This window comes from Gekko japonicus, unplaced genomic scaffold (assembly GCF_001447785.1).
Source record: "Gekko japonicus isolate JY-2015 unplaced genomic scaffold, Gekko_japonicus_V1.1 scaffold373, whole genome shotgun sequence".
NCBI lineage: Eukaryota > Metazoa > Chordata > Lepidosauria > Squamata > Gekkonidae > Gekko > Gekko japonicus.
The window spans coordinates 391,228-412,362 of NW_015167542.1; the positions used below are offsets into that span (position 1 = coordinate 391,228).

At 41.7% G+C, this 21,135-nt stretch overlaps 1 protein-coding gene across 1 annotated transcript in view; it reads left to right on the forward strand.

Moving 5' to 3' along the window:
* SH3RF2 (SH3 domain containing ring finger 2) overlaps window positions 1-21,135 on the forward strand; it is a 95,938-nt gene that overhangs the window by 47,895 nt on the left and 26,908 nt on the right. Inside the window, exons 5-6 of the mRNA XM_015413606.1 lie at window positions 19,154-19,248; window positions 19,988-20,158. Of these exons, the coding sequence (XP_015269092.1) occupies window positions 19,154-19,248; window positions 19,988-20,158 (266 nt within the window). The remainder of the gene's footprint in view (window positions 1-19,153; window positions 19,249-19,987; window positions 20,159-21,135) is intronic.

The window sequence follows — 21,135 nt, forward strand, 5'->3', positions numbered from 1 at the left end:
CGGGTGAGGTTAAATGTCCAGAATAAATATGGTGTTACCCCGCTGCTCACATGCAAAGAATGGAAATAGTCCTTTTGTTCTTAAAGGATTGCAGTGCAGCCGTAACTGCATAGGATTAAAGCCTGAGCACACTCCCTTGGACTGCAAGAAGATCCAATCAGTCAATCCTAAAAGAAATCAACCCTGACTGTTCCCTGGAAGGCCAGATAATGAAACTGAAGCTCAAATACTTTGGCCACCAAATGAGAAGGGAGCACTCACTGGAGAAGACCCTGATGCTGGGAAAGATTGAAGGTCAAAGAAGACGGGGACGGCAAAGGATGAGATGGTTAGACAGTGTCATAGATGCAACAAACATGAAATTGAGCAAACTTCAGAGGACGGCAGAAGACAGGAGGGCCTGGCAGGATCTGGTCCATGGGGTCGCGAAGAGTCGGACTCGACTGTGCGACTGAACAACAACAACATTTTCACATGCAAGATTCACTTGATGTTTGTTTGTTCAGAAGCAAGTTACACTGAGATCAGTAGGACATACTGTCGTAAAAGCATGCCTCCAGTTGTAGCCTTAAAGGTTTTTTTCTAAATTGCATTGTAATGCAAATGTAAAACCTGCATTTGCAAGGTGTTCATTGGCATTACAAATGCCTCTCCTCACTGTCTATTTAGCATTAGCAAGAATCACACAGAGACAGGAAGGGCTAAAGTACAAATTAAACCTTATATGTGAAAGCAACTTAATTGATTACAGCATGAGCTTTTGCAGGCAGGAAGCAATGTCATCTGATCTATCATCCTGGAACTGAAATGCTTTCCTGCAAAAGTTTGTGCTACCTTGAAGTTTGGTAATCATAGAATCAGAGTCGGAAGGGGCCATACAGGCCATCTAGTCAAACCCCCTGCCCAATGCAGGACCAGCCTAAAGCATCTCTGACAAATATTCATCCAGCCTCTTCTTGAAAGCTGTCAGTGAAGGAGAGCTAACCATCTCTCTAGGCAGCTGATTCCACCTTTGAACCACTCTGACCATGAAAACGTTTTTCCTAACATCCAGCCGATATCTTTCTGCATGTAATTTAAAACCGTTGCTTCAGGTCCTGTCCTCTGCTGCCAACTGGAACAGCTCCTTGCCCTCCTCCAAATGACAGCCTTTCAAATATTTAAAGAAAGCAATCATGTTCCTCTCAATATCCTCTTCTCCAAACTAAACATTCCCAAGGCCCTTAGCCTTTCCTCGTAGGGCTCAGTCTCCAGACCCCTGATCGTCCTCATCGCTCTCTTCTGCACAGGGGTCGTTTCATAGAAAAAGAGCTAGGGGAACTCATTAGCATAGCTCATTAGCATATGCCACACACCCTGACATCACCGGAAGCGTGTCATAAGGCCACACACCCCGCCCCCAACGGTCCCGGCCGCCACTGCCGGCCTTGCAGCTCCACTGCCGAGCCCCATGAGGGGCCCAGCGGTGGACCTGCAAGGCCAGCGGGAGTGCAAGGAAGCCCTGCGAAGGCCCTCCCTGGCCCCAGGCAGGCAGGGGTGGGGAGAGGCAGGGAGGAAGCAACTTACCCTCCCTCTTCTCCTGCCTCCTCCTGGCTGAATGAGGGCCGGAAGCAGGGCGGCCGGAAGCAGGGGGCGGGGCTTCGTCATGTGCCCCGCCCCCCGTACCTCACCTGGGGGAACTGCGATCCCCCGCGATCCCCCCCCGAAATGATCTCTGCTTCTGCACCCTCTCAATTTGTCCACATCCTGTTTGAAGTGAGGCCTCCAGAACTGCACACAGTACTCAAGGTGTGGCCTGACCAAGGCAGTGTACAGAGGGGCTATTATGTCCTGCAATTTCGATGCTATGGCCCTTTTAATACAACCCAAGACTGAATTTGCTTTTTTTGCCACCGCATCACACTGACTGCTCATATTTAGTTTACAGTCCACTCTTACCCCAAGATCTCTTTCACATACACTACTCTCCAGAAACGTATCCCCCATCCAGTATTTTATGATTTATTGCAAACTATGTGTTGATCTCATGTAAGCTGCTCTGAGCCAGCCTTGGCTGGGAGGGCGGGATAGAAATTTAATAAATAAATATTTTATAGTTCAATTTATATCCTGCCCTTCCTGCAACCAGGCTCAGGGTGGCTTACAGCAATAAATAATACAATTATGAAATAATACAATCAGATAATAGAACAAAACCAATTTGGTCTTGGTCTGAATCTAACCTTCACATCAATTTATTGGAACTAAGAGCTATTAGACATGCTCTTCTTTTACATCCACTTTTGGGTGGATGTCACATTCTCCTAGCAACAGACAACACAACGGTCAAGTTCTATATAAACAAACAGGGAGGACCAGCTTCCATTTGTCTGTGCAGGGAAGTGTCCCTCATTTGGCAATGGGTGATAAGAGCACAGGGTGCAAATAACTGCCATTCACATTGCAGGGCAAGACAACACAATGGCAGACATATTAGCAGAGACACAGTCATACAGAAAATAAAGTTCCATTAACATTTGTATCAGTTCATAACAAGGTATGTTAAAACATATATTTCATTACAAAGAAATAAAACAGTTTTATGTTTGATTTAAAATATTCAAAATATCCACCACCAATGTTTTTAGACAAGAAAGCAGTATCTATTATAACTTAGAAAAGGAGAAAGAGGTGTATTTCTTTGGAAGTGTATAAAGTCCGGACAAATGTGTTTCAGCATAATTAAAAAAGGGAAACTATTTCTCCATATAAATAGATTGCTATACAGGATTTTGTTAGCAGCAATTTGTGACAATATTTTATCCATCACTTTGTAGTCCCATGTTTTCGTAATCCACAGTTTCAGTGAAGGAGTGAAGGACATATATGAACCAAGAGTGGTTTGTCGCTGACCACTACCTTCACCCTGTGTTCAGAGAGTAGAGGTTCCTGGACGTGGACTTTTTTCCCTCCAGGGCCAACACAAAATGCCACCTTTTCTGTTCAAGGGCAGCGGCGGACAAAGACTCTCTCGGGGATGCCCTCTAGTTGCATTGGCATGGTCGCTGTTTTATGGGTTCTCTCCTTTTGGAATCTTACGCAAGGGTGCGGCCAAATTGAAGGCTTGACAAACTTCCCAGTCCTCCACCAGCTCATCCAACGAGCTGCCAGGGGGCATCAGAACCTGCAGAGCTTCCTGAAGATGACCAGGGTCCATTTGGATCTGTGGGCAAGCATAAATGCACTAGCCACCTAAATGGGAGGTGTGGTATGCTCAGCTGGACCTTCAGGGCAAAGTGGTCAGACCATGGGACTATATCTGTAGCCATCTGATCCACATTTATCCCCATTCCAAAACCCAGATCCAGCGTGTGGCCTGCTTGATGCGTGGGAGTTGATATAAACTGGGAGAGTCTCAGTGCCTCCATGACACTAGGTCCCTGGCCTGAGAAGATGCTGCATCATCAGCATGGACATTGAAATCCCCCAGGACCAAAAGCCTGGGGTACTCCAATGCCCAACCCAATACTTCGTTGGACAGGGTATCTGCCGGTGCATTAAGCAGTTGATACACCAGCCAGATAGCCAAACTCTCTACACCGCACGTTAGGCCAACATATTGTTGGGGCGGGGGAGTGACCTGAAGGAATAAGATTCACGGATAAGCAATGCCACACCCCCACACCCATTCATTCGAGACTGGTGAAAGACCAAGAGTTTAGATGGGGTAAATTGGTTCAGGGTGACAATTTCACTCTCCCTCACCCAGGTCTCAATCACACAAACCAGGTCTACCTGAGACTCTGTGAGATAGTCACAAAGTACATTGATCTTATTGTTGATAGACCTGACATTGAATAACACCAGTGTCGGAGATGGGTCATTTTTCCTAGCCCCACAACCAACATCTCTCAGGATGGGACATAGGTGGGAAGAAGTCAGAGCTTTCCTGTATCTCTGATTTCTTCTGTTCTCATTAAAGGAGCAGCACCTACGCCCACCACTATATCTTGCATGGCCTCCCTTCCTCGGTGCCGTTAACCCAAAAGTTGTACTCTCCAACAACCAGCAAGAGGGCTGTGCCCATCCAATTTAAACCCAATCTACTCCTCGTTTCTCACCAATACCCCACAACACTCCTTCTGTTTAACTAGGTGGCCCACCCTGCTGCAGCATACAACCAATTGGATTGATTAGTTAAAAACAAAAACCCAATTTAATCAACTCCAAATATTCTAATCTAATTTGATTAAGACTCTCAAAACAATCCGTGGGAGAAATTTAAGCTGGGGGGCAAATATTAATTATTAACCATTCACTACCCTGCCTCTAACCTCCCCACCCCCGCTGCAAAATTGCTATCTAATAATTGATTAATTAATATATATTAATATTCAATTTAATCAACTTTAATTCAATCAATATATCAATTAACCAAAATCAAATTTAGTTTGCAACAGATAATAACTTTAATACCCGGAAGGCCAAGAATACTTAATTTAGATGAATAAAGTTCTATATGGGTCAATTAATTTCACATCTGCCAACCAGTCCTATAATCACTGGGGTCTGTCTCTCCAGAGCCAGCTGCGATCTTTCACACTCCTAGCTGTCCTCCAGTGATGAATTATAGGGTGGATGGTGAACTCATCTGACCTTAACAACAATCCCAAAAATCCTTTCTCACAGTTGCCCAGGCACAGAATGGAATGCAGGACAATCAAGCACGCTGCAGATGCTAGTAGAAGCAAGCAGTCTGAATTCCTTCTCACAGCCACTCAGCCCCGGGATTTCTTCCAGGCTGGACGTCACGTCCACAGCACACATCCCTCCTGCTCCAGCCTGGAGGAGACTGGGCCGCCTCAGGTGTGTGGTAGACTGAATGTGGAGTGCTGATGGCAAAACTCCAAAAAAACCTTGGGAGTGAAAAACAAGATTAAAACAGGGTGCAAAACTCCGGAGGCAACATGTTTGCGTCAGTGCAAAGTGCTGCTGAATTCCAAAAGCACGAATCATTGCTGGTCACAAAGCCAACCTCAGGTAGTCAGTGGCCGGGAGAAGGAGTAGGAAACTCCACGGCAATACGGATGCAGTCCAGGCCGCTCGCTGGAAAACAGAAATGTTTTCCAATCCACTATTCGTGCAGTCCCAGGGAGGTCTGGTCAGTTTAGAATCAGTTTCAGTCAGAGTTTTGGTTAGAAGCAATGTAACAGAAATCCTAAACCATGGAGCTCCTATTCAGGACTCTTGACTGGTCACCATCTTGCCCATAGGATGCGTGTTAGCTAAACTGTTTTAGCTAAATCGATGCATAAACCATTTGAACCAATAGCAAAGTCTGAGTTGTCATTTCTCTCTTATAAGACGGCATTCCCGGCAGCAATCTCTTCTACATGCAAGGTAGGGGAACTGTGCACGCTAAAATGCAAACTACCCAAATTCCATGCAGACAAGGTGGTGCTAAGACCCAGCCTGGATTTTTTTTGCCCAAAGTGGTCTCCAGGTTTTACTTGAATCAGGATATTGTCCTCTCTATTTTGGCCATCCTTGACCTCTGTCTCTGGATGGGTGCTTTCCCTCACTTTCACCGTGCATGTCCATTCGGTCTTCTTTGTCATTCTGCATTGATTTTCCTCCCTTCAGCGCTCATTTCACTTTCTGGTCGCTATTTTCCCCAGTTTTCTGAGTGCTTTTGTGCTGATTTTTCCCTTATTCTGCTTCCAAGTCAAAGATAATTCAAAAGCATACAGATTCCCTTGGATTTTTCCTCATACCCTTTTGCCGCCCCTGCTTGTCAGTTAAAAAAAAAAAAGTCTTGTCAAGGCAGGAAAACTTCCTCCTCTTTCTTGCTTGCTTTCTGGCCTCTGTCAGGGTGGGATTTCTGATGCTACCTGAGCTCATTACCCCCCCCCCTTCTGGGAGGCATGGATGGAGAGGGGGGAGGGAAAGAAGACCAACATGCACCTGGTTTTGGTGACTTTACAGGTTTTTTGCTTTGAAACAAATGAGAGGGGGGGAAATAACCACCTGTTCAAACTGGAGACAGGAGATGGGGAGAGAAATCTGTGGGTTCTGATAATGGAGACACACACACCCTAATGCAGAATGCTCTTGTGGGGAGGAGTTGTTCCATTACTTGTTGACTAGTTTAAAATAGAAGTTGAGGCGTCCATCATGTGTGGATGGGAGACAGGGGAGCTGCCCTCCCCCCAAGTGTGGAGGGTTCTATGGCTGTTCTGAGGAACCTCCTCTCCCTCCCCATTGCTGAACCCTTTGCTGGTGTGATGAGGCTCTGCAGGGGAGGTGTGAGAAGGGGAGCTTGGTTTTCTAGGCCACATAGATGTGGGTCTTTTTTCCTTTCTATTGTGAAAGATGAGACAGGCTGAGGACAAGCTTACAAGGCATCACTTGCTGCTTCAGCAGTAGCAGCAGCCGAAAATTTGTGTTTGTTCATGAGGAAAGGGGGGATTTGATCTGTGACAGTCGAGACTGTTTATTTTTCACTCTACAGTATTTTAAGAGAATTAAAAAACCCAAACCGGGGGGGGGTCTTGTACATTTCCCTCTTTGCCTGTGTTCCTTTCTGTTTCCTTTCATTCAATGGACTAATGATAAAATGCACACACAGAACCTGAACCACGTGGATTTAAATGGAAGGCACTCGCTGGACACTACTGCACAGCTGCAAAAGGGCAATATTGTGAATTTTTAAAAAACCTTTAGATACAAATGACATTCCACCCCAATTTAGAAAAATGTTTTTTTATTGTAGCTGCAGAATACATACACCAGAGGAAAAAGAATGGTACATAAGGCAGACACAGAATCCGAAGTCAAGATTAAAGGCTTACTGCTCTGAAAATCTACAGTAAGAGTTGCATACGTATTGGGCCTCTTGTCTCTGAACAAACACTGGTCTCCAGGTTTCACCTGAATCAGGATATCATCCTCCCTATTTTTTCTGTCCCTGACCTCTGTCTCTGAACAAACACTGCATACACTAGATGTCAGACAGGCACTCCTTTTTTATTTGAAATGGACAGAGGAATTTAAGAAGGATAGGAACCTATTCGTTTGCTTCAAAGGCCCAGACAGGAAAAAAGCAGCGTCATCACAGTCGGTCTCTAGGTGGATGGTGTCCACTATGAAAACAGTAAACAGCAAAGCAAGCTTGCCTTTCCCCATTGCTCTGAGGGCTCATTCCACTAGGGCTCAAGCTTCGTCAGCAGCATTACTGTCCCAGCTATCACTAGACGACATCTGCATAGCAGCCACCTGGTCCACACCTTCCACATTTGTCCGGCATTACTCCACGGATGTAGACACTTGGAATGAGGCAGCTGTTGGGAAAGCAGTCCTACAGTCAGTCTTCTACTGATCAGCTCACACCCGCCTCCTTGGTAAGTGAGCTTAATACTCTCCCATGTGGGACTGCACAGAAGCCACGACAATGAAAACAGCTTTGCACTTACCTATAACCATTGTTCATCAAGTGGTCTTCTACACAGACACTTATCCTTCCCTCCTTTCTGCACTGTGGGCTGCTCCGCCAGTTTTTGCAGCTCCTTGTGTGAAGGGAGAACTGAGGGAAGAGTGCTCTCCCCCTCCCACACATGATCCTTTGAACAGGAAAAGATACACTGAAGATGGTTGGGAGCACTCTTAGTCTCTAGAAACTTCTTTTTAAAAGCTTGAAAGCTCTTCCCATGGTTACCCTGCGGCTACGCAGTCCCATGTGTACCTGCACAGAAGAACACTCAGTGAACAACGGTTACAGGAAGTGCAACCTCATTTTCTTGTTTTACCTTTAGGGGATGCCATGTTAAAACTCTTAGTGTAAGTAGCTAGCATTGTTGGTTCTTCAGGATTTAGATCCTTCCCCTAAGTCTCCAGAAGTTACAGCTCTTGAATGACTAATGTTTTAGCCTTGTTTCTAGTTCATGTACATACAAATATACCTCTTTCTCCCCTCTGTCTTCCTCCCTACATAAGTCCCTTACTCAGGTACCTTCCCATCTCCCTCCTCCCCATCTCCTTCCTCCACTAAACTTTTGCTTCCTACCCAGTCTTCCTGTAGGCTCCCTGATATTACTTTTAAGGGAAAAGAACAGAAAACACTGAAAGTATAAAAATTAATAAATGGATATCTGCAGCGTTAACCTCTGCTTTACCAGTATGTGTAAGAGCTGGAGACTGGAAAGAACAGAAAGGAGCAGGCAAACAGAGATTCTCACTGGAAATATAAACACCCCGGATAGACTCCTTACTGAGTAATTCAGATGTGCCCCTTCAGTGATCTTGGATATAAAAAGGAATGCAGGCTGTCTAATGCTCATCTTTCTCTAATTTCAAGGACAATGTAAAATGAGAGTCCCAGCTTTATGTAGGGCAATTGTAGAATTCTAATTGAATAATAAGTAGGGGCTTCAAATGCCAGTGTTGAATTTAAAGCACTAGCATGCTTATTAGTGCATATTTTCTAAGGAGATGAGCCGGAAAGGGGCAAACAGGCGTGGGGGGGCAGAGTGGGGAATGCATGCAGGATATTAACTCTGGTGTCCTGGCTGAATTCCAGGACTATTTATTTATTTATATTGCTGATCCTGAATTCCTAAGTATTTCCATTATTGGCTATCTTCACTCCCACTTCCAAAAACCTCCTGTTTCTCCACCGCTGCTGCAATAGGTGGTGCTGAAGGTAGCGTGAGCTGTAAGGGTACAGAAAAGTGCTACACCTTTGTTTGTGTGACATACTGTGAGGTAAAATGAACTGGGAAAGGCAGCATTTGTGGGAGTATGGAAGGAATTAGGGTGGAAGAAAAACACAGTGAGAGAAAGGAGGAGGTGATAGGCAGGAAGCAATATTACCTTACAAAGCAAGTCTGATTCAAACATTACATTTTTATGGGAGTGTCTCCAAAGCATCCCTATAATAATAATATTTTAAGAACTCTTTGTTAGATATGTGTATAAGTCCTTTCAGTGTTACAGTTTCCATCATGGGATTAACCTGTCAGCAAATCTCCACAAGAGATCTCTAGTATCAGAAGTGGCCCTTACATTGCTGTTAATATGCCAGTATTGTGCAGGAGGGACTAGTAAAGTCTGTCTGGATTCTCTGGGAGTTGATAAGGCAAATATGAGTTTCTTATTGGAAAATACATGCTTCTGTAATCAGGTTTCAATTAGCCTCTTATTGGTTGCTATTATTCTTGAAGTTGTCTTGGCCTTTTGAAAGTTACAAAATACATAAGGCAAGTAGAGATTTACATAAGTGTGTATCATACATTCTTTGACCAACCCTCCCCCCCCAATTGTGTACATTCCTTAATATAGCTGCTCATTGTGCATTCAGATACCATTCAGATAAACCATGGGTTGTTTGAGCTGTGTTCTCAACAACCAAGTAAGGCCTACCACACATAAGTAGAATACGTAAACTCCAGCTGGGGTGATTCTTGGCTTCTCTCTGCATCCCAGAAAGGAAGGCATCTTTGCTCTACCATTGTCTCTGTGTCCACATTGCCTCAAGGATGGGTGCTACTAAACAATCTGTGGTTTCTGGATTAAAATGTCATAAGACACCATAATAATTACAAACCAGTTAATAAAACAATACATTTTACCTTGATATCCTACCTGATGGCCTCCAACAAGCCACACTATGTAGTCGAAGGCTTTCACGGCCGGAGTTCATTAGTTGTAGATTTTCCAGGCTGTATGGCCGTGGTCTTGGCCACACTTAGTTAAACGGCCTGCAGTTTAGACATCATGACCAAGTATGGTTCCTCCTAGGCCTTTTGTCCTGATAGGTTTCTTAAGTTTTCTGCAATTGAAATGCAAATAGACCTTTCACAACACCTCAGCAGCTTAGTGACATACTACATGTTACATGCAAAAGCATTTTTAACTGAGAAACAGAATTGGAAGAGTAAATATGCACCTGAAATCCTCTGGCTGGAATTCTGAAAGGAAAATGACTGAGAGGGAAAAGGTTAAGCACTCCATCCTCGTAACACTCTTCAACTCAAAACATAACCTATAAATGCTGCTTTTCAGTTAAAAAGAATGGGGTATAATTTTCAAACGTTTATATTTGGATGTGTAGTTTTCCCAGAGTGTAAGTGTTGGAGGGAGGGGCAATCTGAGGTAGGTAAAGCTCTTACAGCCAAAGTTTATCATATTACCCATGCTTCCTCCGAAATGTTCAGGGCCACATACAGGATATTCCCTTCTATAATTTTGCCCTCACATAAATATTGATTGATTTATTTCACAGTGAGAAAGGCAGACTATGAAAATAAAATAAATTTATACCCCACTTTTCTCCACAGTGGGGAGACAAAGTGGTTTATATAGTTCTCTTCCCCTCCAGTTTATCCTCACAAAACCCCAATGACATAGATTAGGCTGTAAAAGAGATTGACTGGCCCAAGATCACTTTTTAAAAAATTCACAATTTATTAATTTCTGTAGTGCGCGATAATTACAGAACATTTAACTATTTTCCAACTGTCCTACAATTATATATTAATAGAAAGTATTCTCAAACTGATCCCTTAACTTCTACTATATCCATTTACTAACCAAGAATTACTTCCTATTCTGAGTCCTATTATCTTGTGCCACCCGCTACATATACTTCCATTCGGTTTCTTCACTTCTTTCCCCATGTACATATCAAATTCCTTGCATATCTCTACATAATATATTACATGTACATTCTTCAATTTACTGTTTACTATAACATAATTCCAGTTAACTTGCTTCTTCAGGGAAACCTGTTCCACCTAAAATACACTAAAGAAATCCCAATGGAGATGCCTCTCATTCCTGGGGCTGAGAAACTCAGCGGGAAGAAAGCCTTCCCTCCTCCTGTGAGGGGACCTGGGGGGGCACTCCCCCTCCCTCCTCATTGTGCCCACTGTTGAAATTAAAATAGATTGTTTACCTTCTGGTCCTTTTTTCTTTTAACCCTCTCAATCATATACCGTTTTAACAACGGCACTATTTTATTGTAAACTAAACTATAAATCATAGTTAGCATTGCATATTCCATATTGCTAAATACAATATAACATTAGTTGCTGTAGATTTTCCGGGATGTGTGGCTGTGGTCTTGGCATTGTAGAACCTGACGTTCTACAATGTGACTAACTGTGACTGGCATCCTCAGAGGTATAAACACAGAAAAATGGAATACTCTCTGTGTCAAGGTGAGAAGAAAATGGTAGGCAGTAAATTTATATCTACTCCAGAAGGTGGGTAGGGCTGAGTCATTGTCTTGTAGGAGTTCCCCAGGCTATGGACATGCTAATGGAGGAAATTTCCTGAGGAGGTTCTTTTGTTTCCTGAGGAGGTTTCCTGCTTCCTGAGGAGGTTGTTGAAACTCTAATCTTATCTGTAGTGCTATTGTTTGATGTAAAGCCTTTTGTGTTTTTCAGGACATATAACATTCTTGTCTTGAATTGCGCTTAATTTGATTCCTAGAAGGATTGTGTCTCTATAAGTTTTCAAGTAGCTGTCTCCAAACAAACTGAACTCCAGTCTATTTTCTACCTCTTACGGTTTTACACATGCAGCCAAAAGTTTTTCCCCAGATGCTTTGTCATAGGCAGTGTGGGTTTTCCCATTTAAATGAACTACGATATGTCCCAAGGGCAACCAACGAAATTTGACACTGTTGTTTGTTAGTGTTACTGCTATCTCATGCAGCCTCCTTCTTGCAGCAGTGATCTCTGGAGGCAGGTTTGGGTAGAGATACACAATTGTATCTTCCAGTTGTAAACCTTTTTCTTTGACTATCTGAAATAAAAGTTTTTTATGCTGGATATTTACAAATTCAATTAAAATGTCTTCTGATATGCCGGGGGGGGGGGGGGTTACACGGGCAACCGAAAAGCTGCTGTGATTACATTTGGATTTGTCTCTGCTATGTCCAACAGAGATGAAATCCAAAGATTTAAAGAGGTACACAAATCTTCCTTTAATGAGTAATTAGTTAAAATCCCTCTAATTTTAACTCGTTGGTCTCTTAATTTAATGTTCTGCAGTATTATTTTGTTCTTCGCCCATGTCTCAAAGTCCTTGGCTGCTTTTAATTCACTTGTAGCTTCTGTTGTTGCTTGCAACGCCCTCTCTGCTTTTCTCTCAGCCTAATTGCCATCATTAAATCTTCTGTTTTGTTATTCATTGGTTCTACTATTTCTTTAAGTTGTCCTACTTCTGTTTTTACATGTCCAATCTCACCTTTTATTGAGTCAGTTCTTTTGCTGAATTCATTTTTCATTTCTGTGAGGACTTGCATAATCGTTGTTTGGAAGCTTGACTCAGCTTCAGCTCCTCCAGTCGCCATTTCCTCTAACAAAAGCAGTCCCGATTCCTCTCCTTCTGATTCAGATTCTGGTCTCTGTGGTGGTCTATATGGAGGGTTTTTCCTACCCTTCTTGCCCCTAACTCTTCCCATCATAGACCTTGTGCCATACATTTGAATTCATTCAATATTTCCAGAGCAATTCTTATTTATCCAGAGGGAGTAACAGGAGAGAGGGCAGGATGCGGCTAGCCGGAAGCTCTGCCGCGACGCCCCCCAAGATCACTTTTGGTAAATTTCATGGTATGTAAGGCTTTGAACCTGGGTCTCCACAAACCTAGTACAACAGTGTAACAACATCTGTGGATGTTTCAAGATAGTAGCCTCCATTTATATCAGGTTGGTCTTTTATGCTCTTGCTGGGTTTTTAATGCTGGTGTTTATGTTCTCATTATGTCTTACTTTATAAGGTGCCTTGAGCAGACTCTGTGGAGAGGCAGCGTAGAAATCAATTAAATAGATAAAATAAATGCAGACCATAGCATTATAGCAGTAGGAAGAAAAGGGGCGAGGGAATGAGTTCTTCCTCATTAGAAGCGTCTTAAGGGTACTAAGGTAAACTGCTGAACTATTGCTATTAGAGCTGAAATGCATTTGAATAGCCAACTATATTACTTGTATACTGAGTCATGTCATCTTCCAATTAAAATTCATTTTAATAGATATGAGTAAGTGTTGTTTTTCTTCACTTCTGCAAAAGCTTCAGGTTTTAAGTTCACAAGACAAACAGCTATAGTTTATGAGCTGAGTAATTACAGAGACCCTATAGTTATATGCAATGTTGGTGGTATCATTTGTGGTTCCATCCAAACTGTTTTTCAACTACATTTCCTAGGAAATTTATATTTGATTTATCAGTGTCTCAGAAACCTTAACCTGCCTGTGCCTCCCCTGATAAGTTAGCTGTACTGTTCAGTGACCATTCTTCTCCTGAGGCAGGCCAACAACATCAGTTATCTGCTAAAAGCTAATAAAAGTACAGGCTGGTTTAGCAGACAGCACTAGCACTCAGATAAATACAGATAAGAAAATGAGTGACACAGACTCTTGGAGCCAATGACCCTTATCTGCTGCTTCTGTGTAAAGGCGGAAAAAATGGAACATTCTGGGATAGACTTTTTCCCCTCCTTCCCTGTTTCTCAAGACACACAAGACAGATAAAGGCCACAGGGCTGCTTACCCTAGTGAGAAATAGGCTATTTTTATGGCTGCTGCACAATTAGGGCTGGTTCACCTATTCTTTGCCAGCATTTTCTTAATCATGGGAAGCGTCCATTAGTGCAGGCAATGCCCTGGGAATTCACAGATCCATGTTGTGGCAATTTAAGTAGTAATTGACATGTACTTTTTAAGACTTTGAAGTTAAAACCAGTCAACTGTATGGGAGGAAAGAAAAGTATTTTGCATGGATATCAATAAGGCAGAGATCAAACTGCTCCTTGGTGTTGCTATTCACTTTCCCCCACATAAGTCAGTGAGGTCCACTGGGAGTTGAGCCTTTATCCCTTTATCCAGGTAGTTTCATTTCTTTGATCCATGGCTCACTTTGGAATTAGAGTTGCCAACCTCCAGATCGTGGCTGGAGATCTGGAGATTCACCTGTCTCCAGGTGACAGAGGTCAGGTCCCCTGGAGGAAATGGCTGCTTTGAAAGGTGGACTCTGTGGCATTATACCCCTCTGACGTCCCTCCTCCCCACCCCACCCCTTCCCCAGACTCCACTACCAAAATCTTCAGGAATTTTCCAACCTAGAGCTCGCAACCCAACTTTAGACTATCAGATCAGAATGTAACACTGATGTGCAATACAGGACAGAAATGTGCTGTAAATTTGTTATTCCATCCAACCAAATTGCTCGTAATAACACTTTTATCGTCTTTCATACTTTGTTACGGAATATTCTCCGAAAGAATGCCAAAAGCATGCACGTACTCTAAATCTAGACTGTGTCCAGATGGCAAGTGTAATAGTAGCATTAAACCAGAACTGAGAGAGAAGCTGCCTTGTACTGAGTCATTCGGACCACTAGCACAGCATTCTTTTTTGCCTTGAATGACATAATCTGTACAGGGATCTTATTTTCAGATGGGTAGCTGTGTTGGTCTGAAGCAGCAGAACAAAGTTTGAGTCCAGTGGCACCTTTAAGACCAACAAAGTCTGGCTCCTATTTCACACCACTACCACCACAGCTGGTGGAAGAAAAATAATCTAGAAAACAATCACCATCAGATAATGGCATGACATCGCTTTCCAGGAAAACCCAAAAGTGATGCCAGTCATCTAGAGGAATTGCCCAAAACACTATGGTTTTACCATAGAGTTTCTGGTGATTCCTAGAAAGAAGTGGCATCGGTTCTGTTTTTTTCCACCAGCACCCTCATATCTCCACATGAGCAACCCCATGTCCCTGCTCTCCTAGTCTCCCACTGTTAGCCAGACTATGCCATACCTGGCAACCCTAGTTGTATAGAATAGCAATAAACTGGTACAAAAATAGTGACAACCACCTGAGACAACAATAACCTGGAAATACGAAGACAGTTTGTTCCCCAGTGTAACTCCATTCCATTACTAACATTCAAGTTAGAAGCCATTTTGATAATTCCTTTAACATTAAACAGGTTTTTTTCTTAATTATCACTGTCTGAATTCCTTTTATGCTATGGAACTGCTCTATAGTGCAATGAATAATCTCCAATAAGATCCTGTTAAGGGATACCGGGTAAGAAAGGCTGCTCCTTCCTTTTAACAGCTGTACAGCTGAAGAAGCACTGGAAGCTGAAGAATTCAATATAATGGATGTGTGGGAATCTTGCTGCCTCAACCCGTGTCAATTACAAAATGCTTTGCAGCCCAGGAAAACTGTGGGCTGCTAAGTATGTGTGCTTGCTTGCTGAATTGGCACAGCGCTTCCTAAGGCATTAGAACGTGGTACTTTATAGAAAGGTGGGCTGGAAGGATGAAAATCCATTATAGATGTGGGAGGAAGGACAATCAAAAGCATTTTTCAACACCCTTGGTTACAATAACCTACCACTGGCTGGGACTTTCCCTTAATGGAGTCTTTAATTTCCAGAGAAGATGATGAAGAAGGAAAAGCCTTTTGCGCTTGTGTGAGAAATATATGTATATAGCCTACTGCCTGAATCTGCTTTTCTTGAAAATTCCACTTAGAAGACTAAGAATGTTGCTCCTTTCTTCCTTCTCTTTGAACAGTTATGCTTCCAGTCTTCATTGTTCTTCCTTAACTCATTTTAACAAAAAAGGAACCCCAAATTATGTTACAAGTCTCACAGTTTTGAGAACCTGATACTTATTTTGTGAGAGTTAAATCCCATCATGAGTGTTCTGGATCATGATTCATTTGCATTGTCCACCTCAGAGCTGAATCACATCCCTATGACCGCCCTGAGCCTGGAAGAGCCAAATCATGCCATTAAAAGGGACTTATTTCCTTTTATTATAATGCATTGCTTAGAAGTCACAGTCATGAGGTTATGCATTTTAGATCTGAAACTTCTGAGTGTACAAACTAGCCTTTTTTTTTGCCTGTGAAAAGTACCATGTATGTTGATGGTGCTGTATAAGTAAAAATAGTTCCAAATCAAAATAAACACACCTAGTACAAGCAAAAGAACTAGCAAGAATACATTGAAATACTCAGAAAAATATTTTTACTTCAAGAAAAGCTATGTCAGAGACCACAACTTTTAAAATACAGAGAACTTACCAGTTTGGCATATCATGTTTGTGTCCTTATTGTATGAGGGTACAGTAAGCGAGACTTTATTATTAACGCCCATTTACTGTCAGTAAAAATACTTACTGTAAATGAGATTTTTTAAATCATAACAGAAAATATCTTTTAGACAAGGACTGGTCTTAGTAAAATTTTATCAGTTTGGGAACTGAAAGTCATTATCTGCACAGACTGCAAAATTATAGCCCAAAAGTGGCTTCTTATCACATTTTGCACCATGCATTATGCTATCAGACTTCAGTTCTCGCCTGGATGCTCTTCTCTGACAGTATGCATGTACCACAAGTGCCTTTCCTTAAATGGGAGTGGAAGCAACTGTACACATGCTTCGTTAATATAAATTCAGTGGGGAAATGATATCCAGGAGGACTACACAGATATTGTTGGATGAGGTGCCAGAATTGGCTTTGTTGATGCTCTCACGGCAGGTTACTTTCATTGCTGCATGTCATTGTGCAGCCATCTGGTTTACATATATCTTTTTTCAGTCTATTTGTTTATTTCTTGTATGGTCCACCTTTCTCACTGAGGCCCAAGGCTGATTACAGTTTTTTTTAAAAAATGCAATAAAACAGTATATTACATACAACAATAAAACTGATTACAAATTAGAGATGATGCAATAAAAACTGTATAATATATGCAATAAACAATCTATATACAACCTGCCCTTGGCAATAGAAGCAGTGACTCCTGGTAGCAGCCATTATAATGGAAACCTCAGTAATAGGGAAAGGTTTCGGGAACCCGGCAGGGCACAATCAGGCTCCAAATCCAGTTTGGCAAATACATTCCTTCACATTTAACAGATGAGATACTTCACTTTTGCTTGAAGACCTTAAATTTCATTTTGCCAAAAAACAAACAAACCTGTTGGTTTTTTATGAAAATATTCTGAGTAAAAATATTCTCACCTGTTAAGTTCTCCATGTTTATGTGTTACATACTTGGTTCCAAGGTATATTGGGGGCAGCCTTCATACATATAAGCCTACTCAGATATTAAGATCTTTCTAGAATTGCCAAACCCCAGATGGGGCCTAGAGTCCTCCCAGAATTGCAACTGATCTCCATACTACAGAGGATGAAATGCCTTGGAGGGAATGGCAGTGTCAGAGGGTGAATTCTGTGGCATTACATCCCTGCTGAGCTGCCTCCCCAGATCCCACCCCCAAATCTCCACGAATTTTCCAACCCACAGTTGGCAGACCTGCATCTTCCTCAGAAGCTGTGCTCTACCCACAGAGCATTCTCAGCAATAGTGCCCCAAAAGTATGGAATTCCTTCCATCAGGGAAATTGCCTATGCACCATAGGTATTGGCCTTCAAGAGCCAGGCAAAGGTGATTTTATTTCAGAGACCATTTGATAGGTATTGTGGATATGTCCTGATGCTGGCATTTTGTAAATATGTATTTGATTGTTGTCGCTTATGGTTTATTTCATTGTTTTTATTGGTTTTTATATGTGATTGTAAGTTGCCTAGAAGACTCTGAAAGGTGGTTTCATAAAATAAACTAGTCTCAGACATCTCCAAATAGAAGATCTATTCACAATCCTCGTGCAAGGCTCAGTTACTCTCAGGGATGTTTAATTCCCCAGGTTGAAAAACAATGTGCTCTTTATTATCAAGTTTTTAAGGACCACCTTAAGGATAGGTAACTAGAAAAGTGCACCAATATCTATAATATCTGCTTCGTTGTTATAAATGTGTTATATACACATTTATAAACTGTTTTGGGAACACTCACAATATAAACATCAATACCCTTGAGATCACAGCTGGTAGCGCTCAAAAGATTACTTATCCAGTGACAAACATTAGTGCCCCAGAGTAGTGAAACAGTGATGTCCAAATCACATTGAAATCAATGGCTTTAAAGTGGTTAGTGAAATGCCTAAAACCACTTGATATCAAAGGCATTAAAATTTTTGCCACATTATTACATGGTATATGCATAAGAAATAATAAAGATGCTACTCACCCTGATGTATGAGGGGGTGTTAAGTGCCATCAAGTTGCTTCTGACTGATGGTGATACTATGAATTAATGTCCTCCCAAAATGTCTTATTAACAGCCATTCTCAGGTCTTGCAAACTGAGGGCTGTGGCTTCCTTGACAGAGTCAATCCATCTCATGTTGGGTTTTTCTCTTCTCCCACTGCCTTCAACTTTTCCTAGCATTATTATTAGGGATGGGTATGAACTGCATTTTTGTGGTTCAAATTGTGGCTGAACCGTGAACCAATATGAACGGGGAAGTTGGTTCACAAATTGAAGCAGTTTGTAAGCCATTTAAAGTTTAAACCCCTACTATCTACTCCCTGCTGCTGTTTGCAGGAAACAGAAAGAAGTGGTTTAATTGGCTCCCAGCCATTTAAACCAAACAGCTGAGCAGCTGTTTTCTGTGAAGAGCAGGAAGCAGGGGTTTAAACCCCTGCTTTCTGCTTGTCACAAACTGCCACAAACTGCATCAAAATTCATGAAAGTTTGTGGCGGTTCTTCAGTAACATTGCTTTGCAAACCACAAACTGCCCAAAAATTCATGACGAACTTTAGTTTGTCAGCCAGTTCGTGTCCATCTTTAATTATGATTGTCTTTTCCAGGGACTTTTGTCTTCTCATAATGTGACTGAAGTACAAGAGTCTCAGCTTAGTCATTTTAGCTTCTAGGGAGAGTTCAGTACTATGCGTAAAACTGTCAGTGAGGGTGATATTCTGGAATCTTGGAGGAAGTGTTGTGTCAGATATCTGAAGGATTACCCATAATCATTCCTCCTTGCCACTAAGGAATAACAAGCAAACCAGTCTAACATGTTCTTTGCCACATGAGTAAATAAAACTGGAAGGTTCCATTTAGATACTTGATTACAAATACAGTTGAATGAATCAACTTTACTAGTGAAGTAAATATATTGTTCATTTTAATAGGTAATTCAGCTTTGCCTTGATGACAGGCACTTGTGGGTTCTAGTTCCAGCACCTTCTTTTTGAACAGGGAACAAATAGCACTCATTCAAAAACCTTTCTCCTCATTTACAGGTCAATACTTCCTATTACTCTACGCCTGGATCTCTGGGGAATTCTACAGCCATTGTTACTTTTCCCCACTTACAGCAACACCTGTCAGTGAATATGTATGTAAAAGAATTCTTATTTCATTTTATGGGGGGAGGGACATTGCTGGGGCTGGGATATGGTTTCCTAGCAACCACAGAATATAGTGAACCTTTCCTCTAGTCTGAACTAAAAGTGGGGCCAAAGCTCTCAGAAATGAAAAAAACATAGGAAAGAGCCAGTGCTGGATCTTGGGGTTAAATTAGATGCTACAACGTGGCAAACGAATCCATGCTGTTTTATTAACTGCAAAGCTCAGTCTCTGATAGAAACTGGTGTCGAGATGAGCTGTTTTTGTGATCTTATGAGCCCATCCATCTCCCATCCCAGAAAGATACTATTTGCCTTTTAGGAAAAACATAAATATGTGTACAAACCCCTGCTGTTACAGGTTTTGAAAGGAATTCCCCCAAATTCTAACATATACGCTTGTGTATTTCTGGATTCTGAATTTATTGCTTCAGGACTGTCATCTCATCTAATTGTGCCTTTTTAGTCATACATTGTTATCCATTCATTCAGTATTCCTAATTAGTTGTCTTTTATTTACCTAATTCACTAGCCCTTTGGAGCATTCTTACACTGTGTCACAGAAGTGTTATTTGAAGAGTCTTTGGACACATTTGTGTTCAGCCAAGAGCAAAACAACATCTCTTAAGATGGTATAAAGCAAATAGTTGTATCCTCATTTTATGATGTGTAACCAGAGCTGTCTCTTCAGACAACATATTTGTGCTTTAATTCCCTGTGTTTCACCAGGTGCGTTGCTTTACACTCCTATACAGCTCATGGTCCAGATGAACTAGAACTGCAAAAAGGAGAAGGCATTCGTATTTTGGGGAAATATCAAGAAGGCTGGCTAAAAGGAATGTCGTTGGTCTCAGGAAAAGTTGGGATCTTCCCTAGCAATTACGTCACTCCATTTTTCAGGTCTGTTATGTGGAGTGGTAGGTATACTTAAGTTGGTAAACACCAAAAGAAGTGAAATTAAGAACTTCCTATGGAAGAACTTCACATTTGATTTGGCCCAGTGTGGCTAATAAACAAAGAAGCAGGAAACAGCCAAAGGCTATAGAACCATTAGATGACAAAAGGTACGAAAGGAGTGCTGAAGGGCGATAAGGATATTACAAAGAATTGCACTGAATTCTTTACATTAGCCTTCATTGTGTAGATGTTAGAGAGACATCCACATCTGAACATTGTTTTGAGAAGTTCACCTGAGGAGCAATTTTAAATAAAGAATGAAAAATAAATGAAGTTTCAGGTCTAATAAGTCACTGATACTATATGGCAGTCACCAGACCATGCCTAAAAAGTAGGTTGTTTCTGATCTTTTAAACACAAATATACAATGGATCATTAAAATCAGCTTCCTTTCAAGAGGTGTGGTAACAAGTCTAACAGAATCCAGGGGAGATCAGGGAAATGATTGACCTATAACTTAATATATGTCCCAAGTGCATTGGTTTAAAAAAGTTATTAAAATTAGAATTGTTGACACATAGAAGAACAAGCCTCATTGAAGAAGAATCTGTGTAGCTTCTGCAAAGGAAAATCATGGTTCACCAACCTTTTTATTATTATTTGATTCTATAATTGCTCTTGCACTTATAAGTGCTCTTGCACTTCCGGAACATCTTAAGTAAACTTAACCATCATGGATAAGAGGAGATCACATCCAGTGTTCCCTCTAAGCTGAGTTGGTGAGCTACCTCACAGCTTTTTAGCCTCTGGCTCACACATTTTTGTCTTAGCTCAGGAAGGATGCCTCCAGAGCAAACTAATTTATGCAGTATCCAAATTGCTTGCTCACAACTTTATGCCAGTAGCTCACACAGTTGATTTTTTGCTCACAAGACTCCACAGCTTAGAGGGAGCATTGATCACATCCTCTTATTAATTTT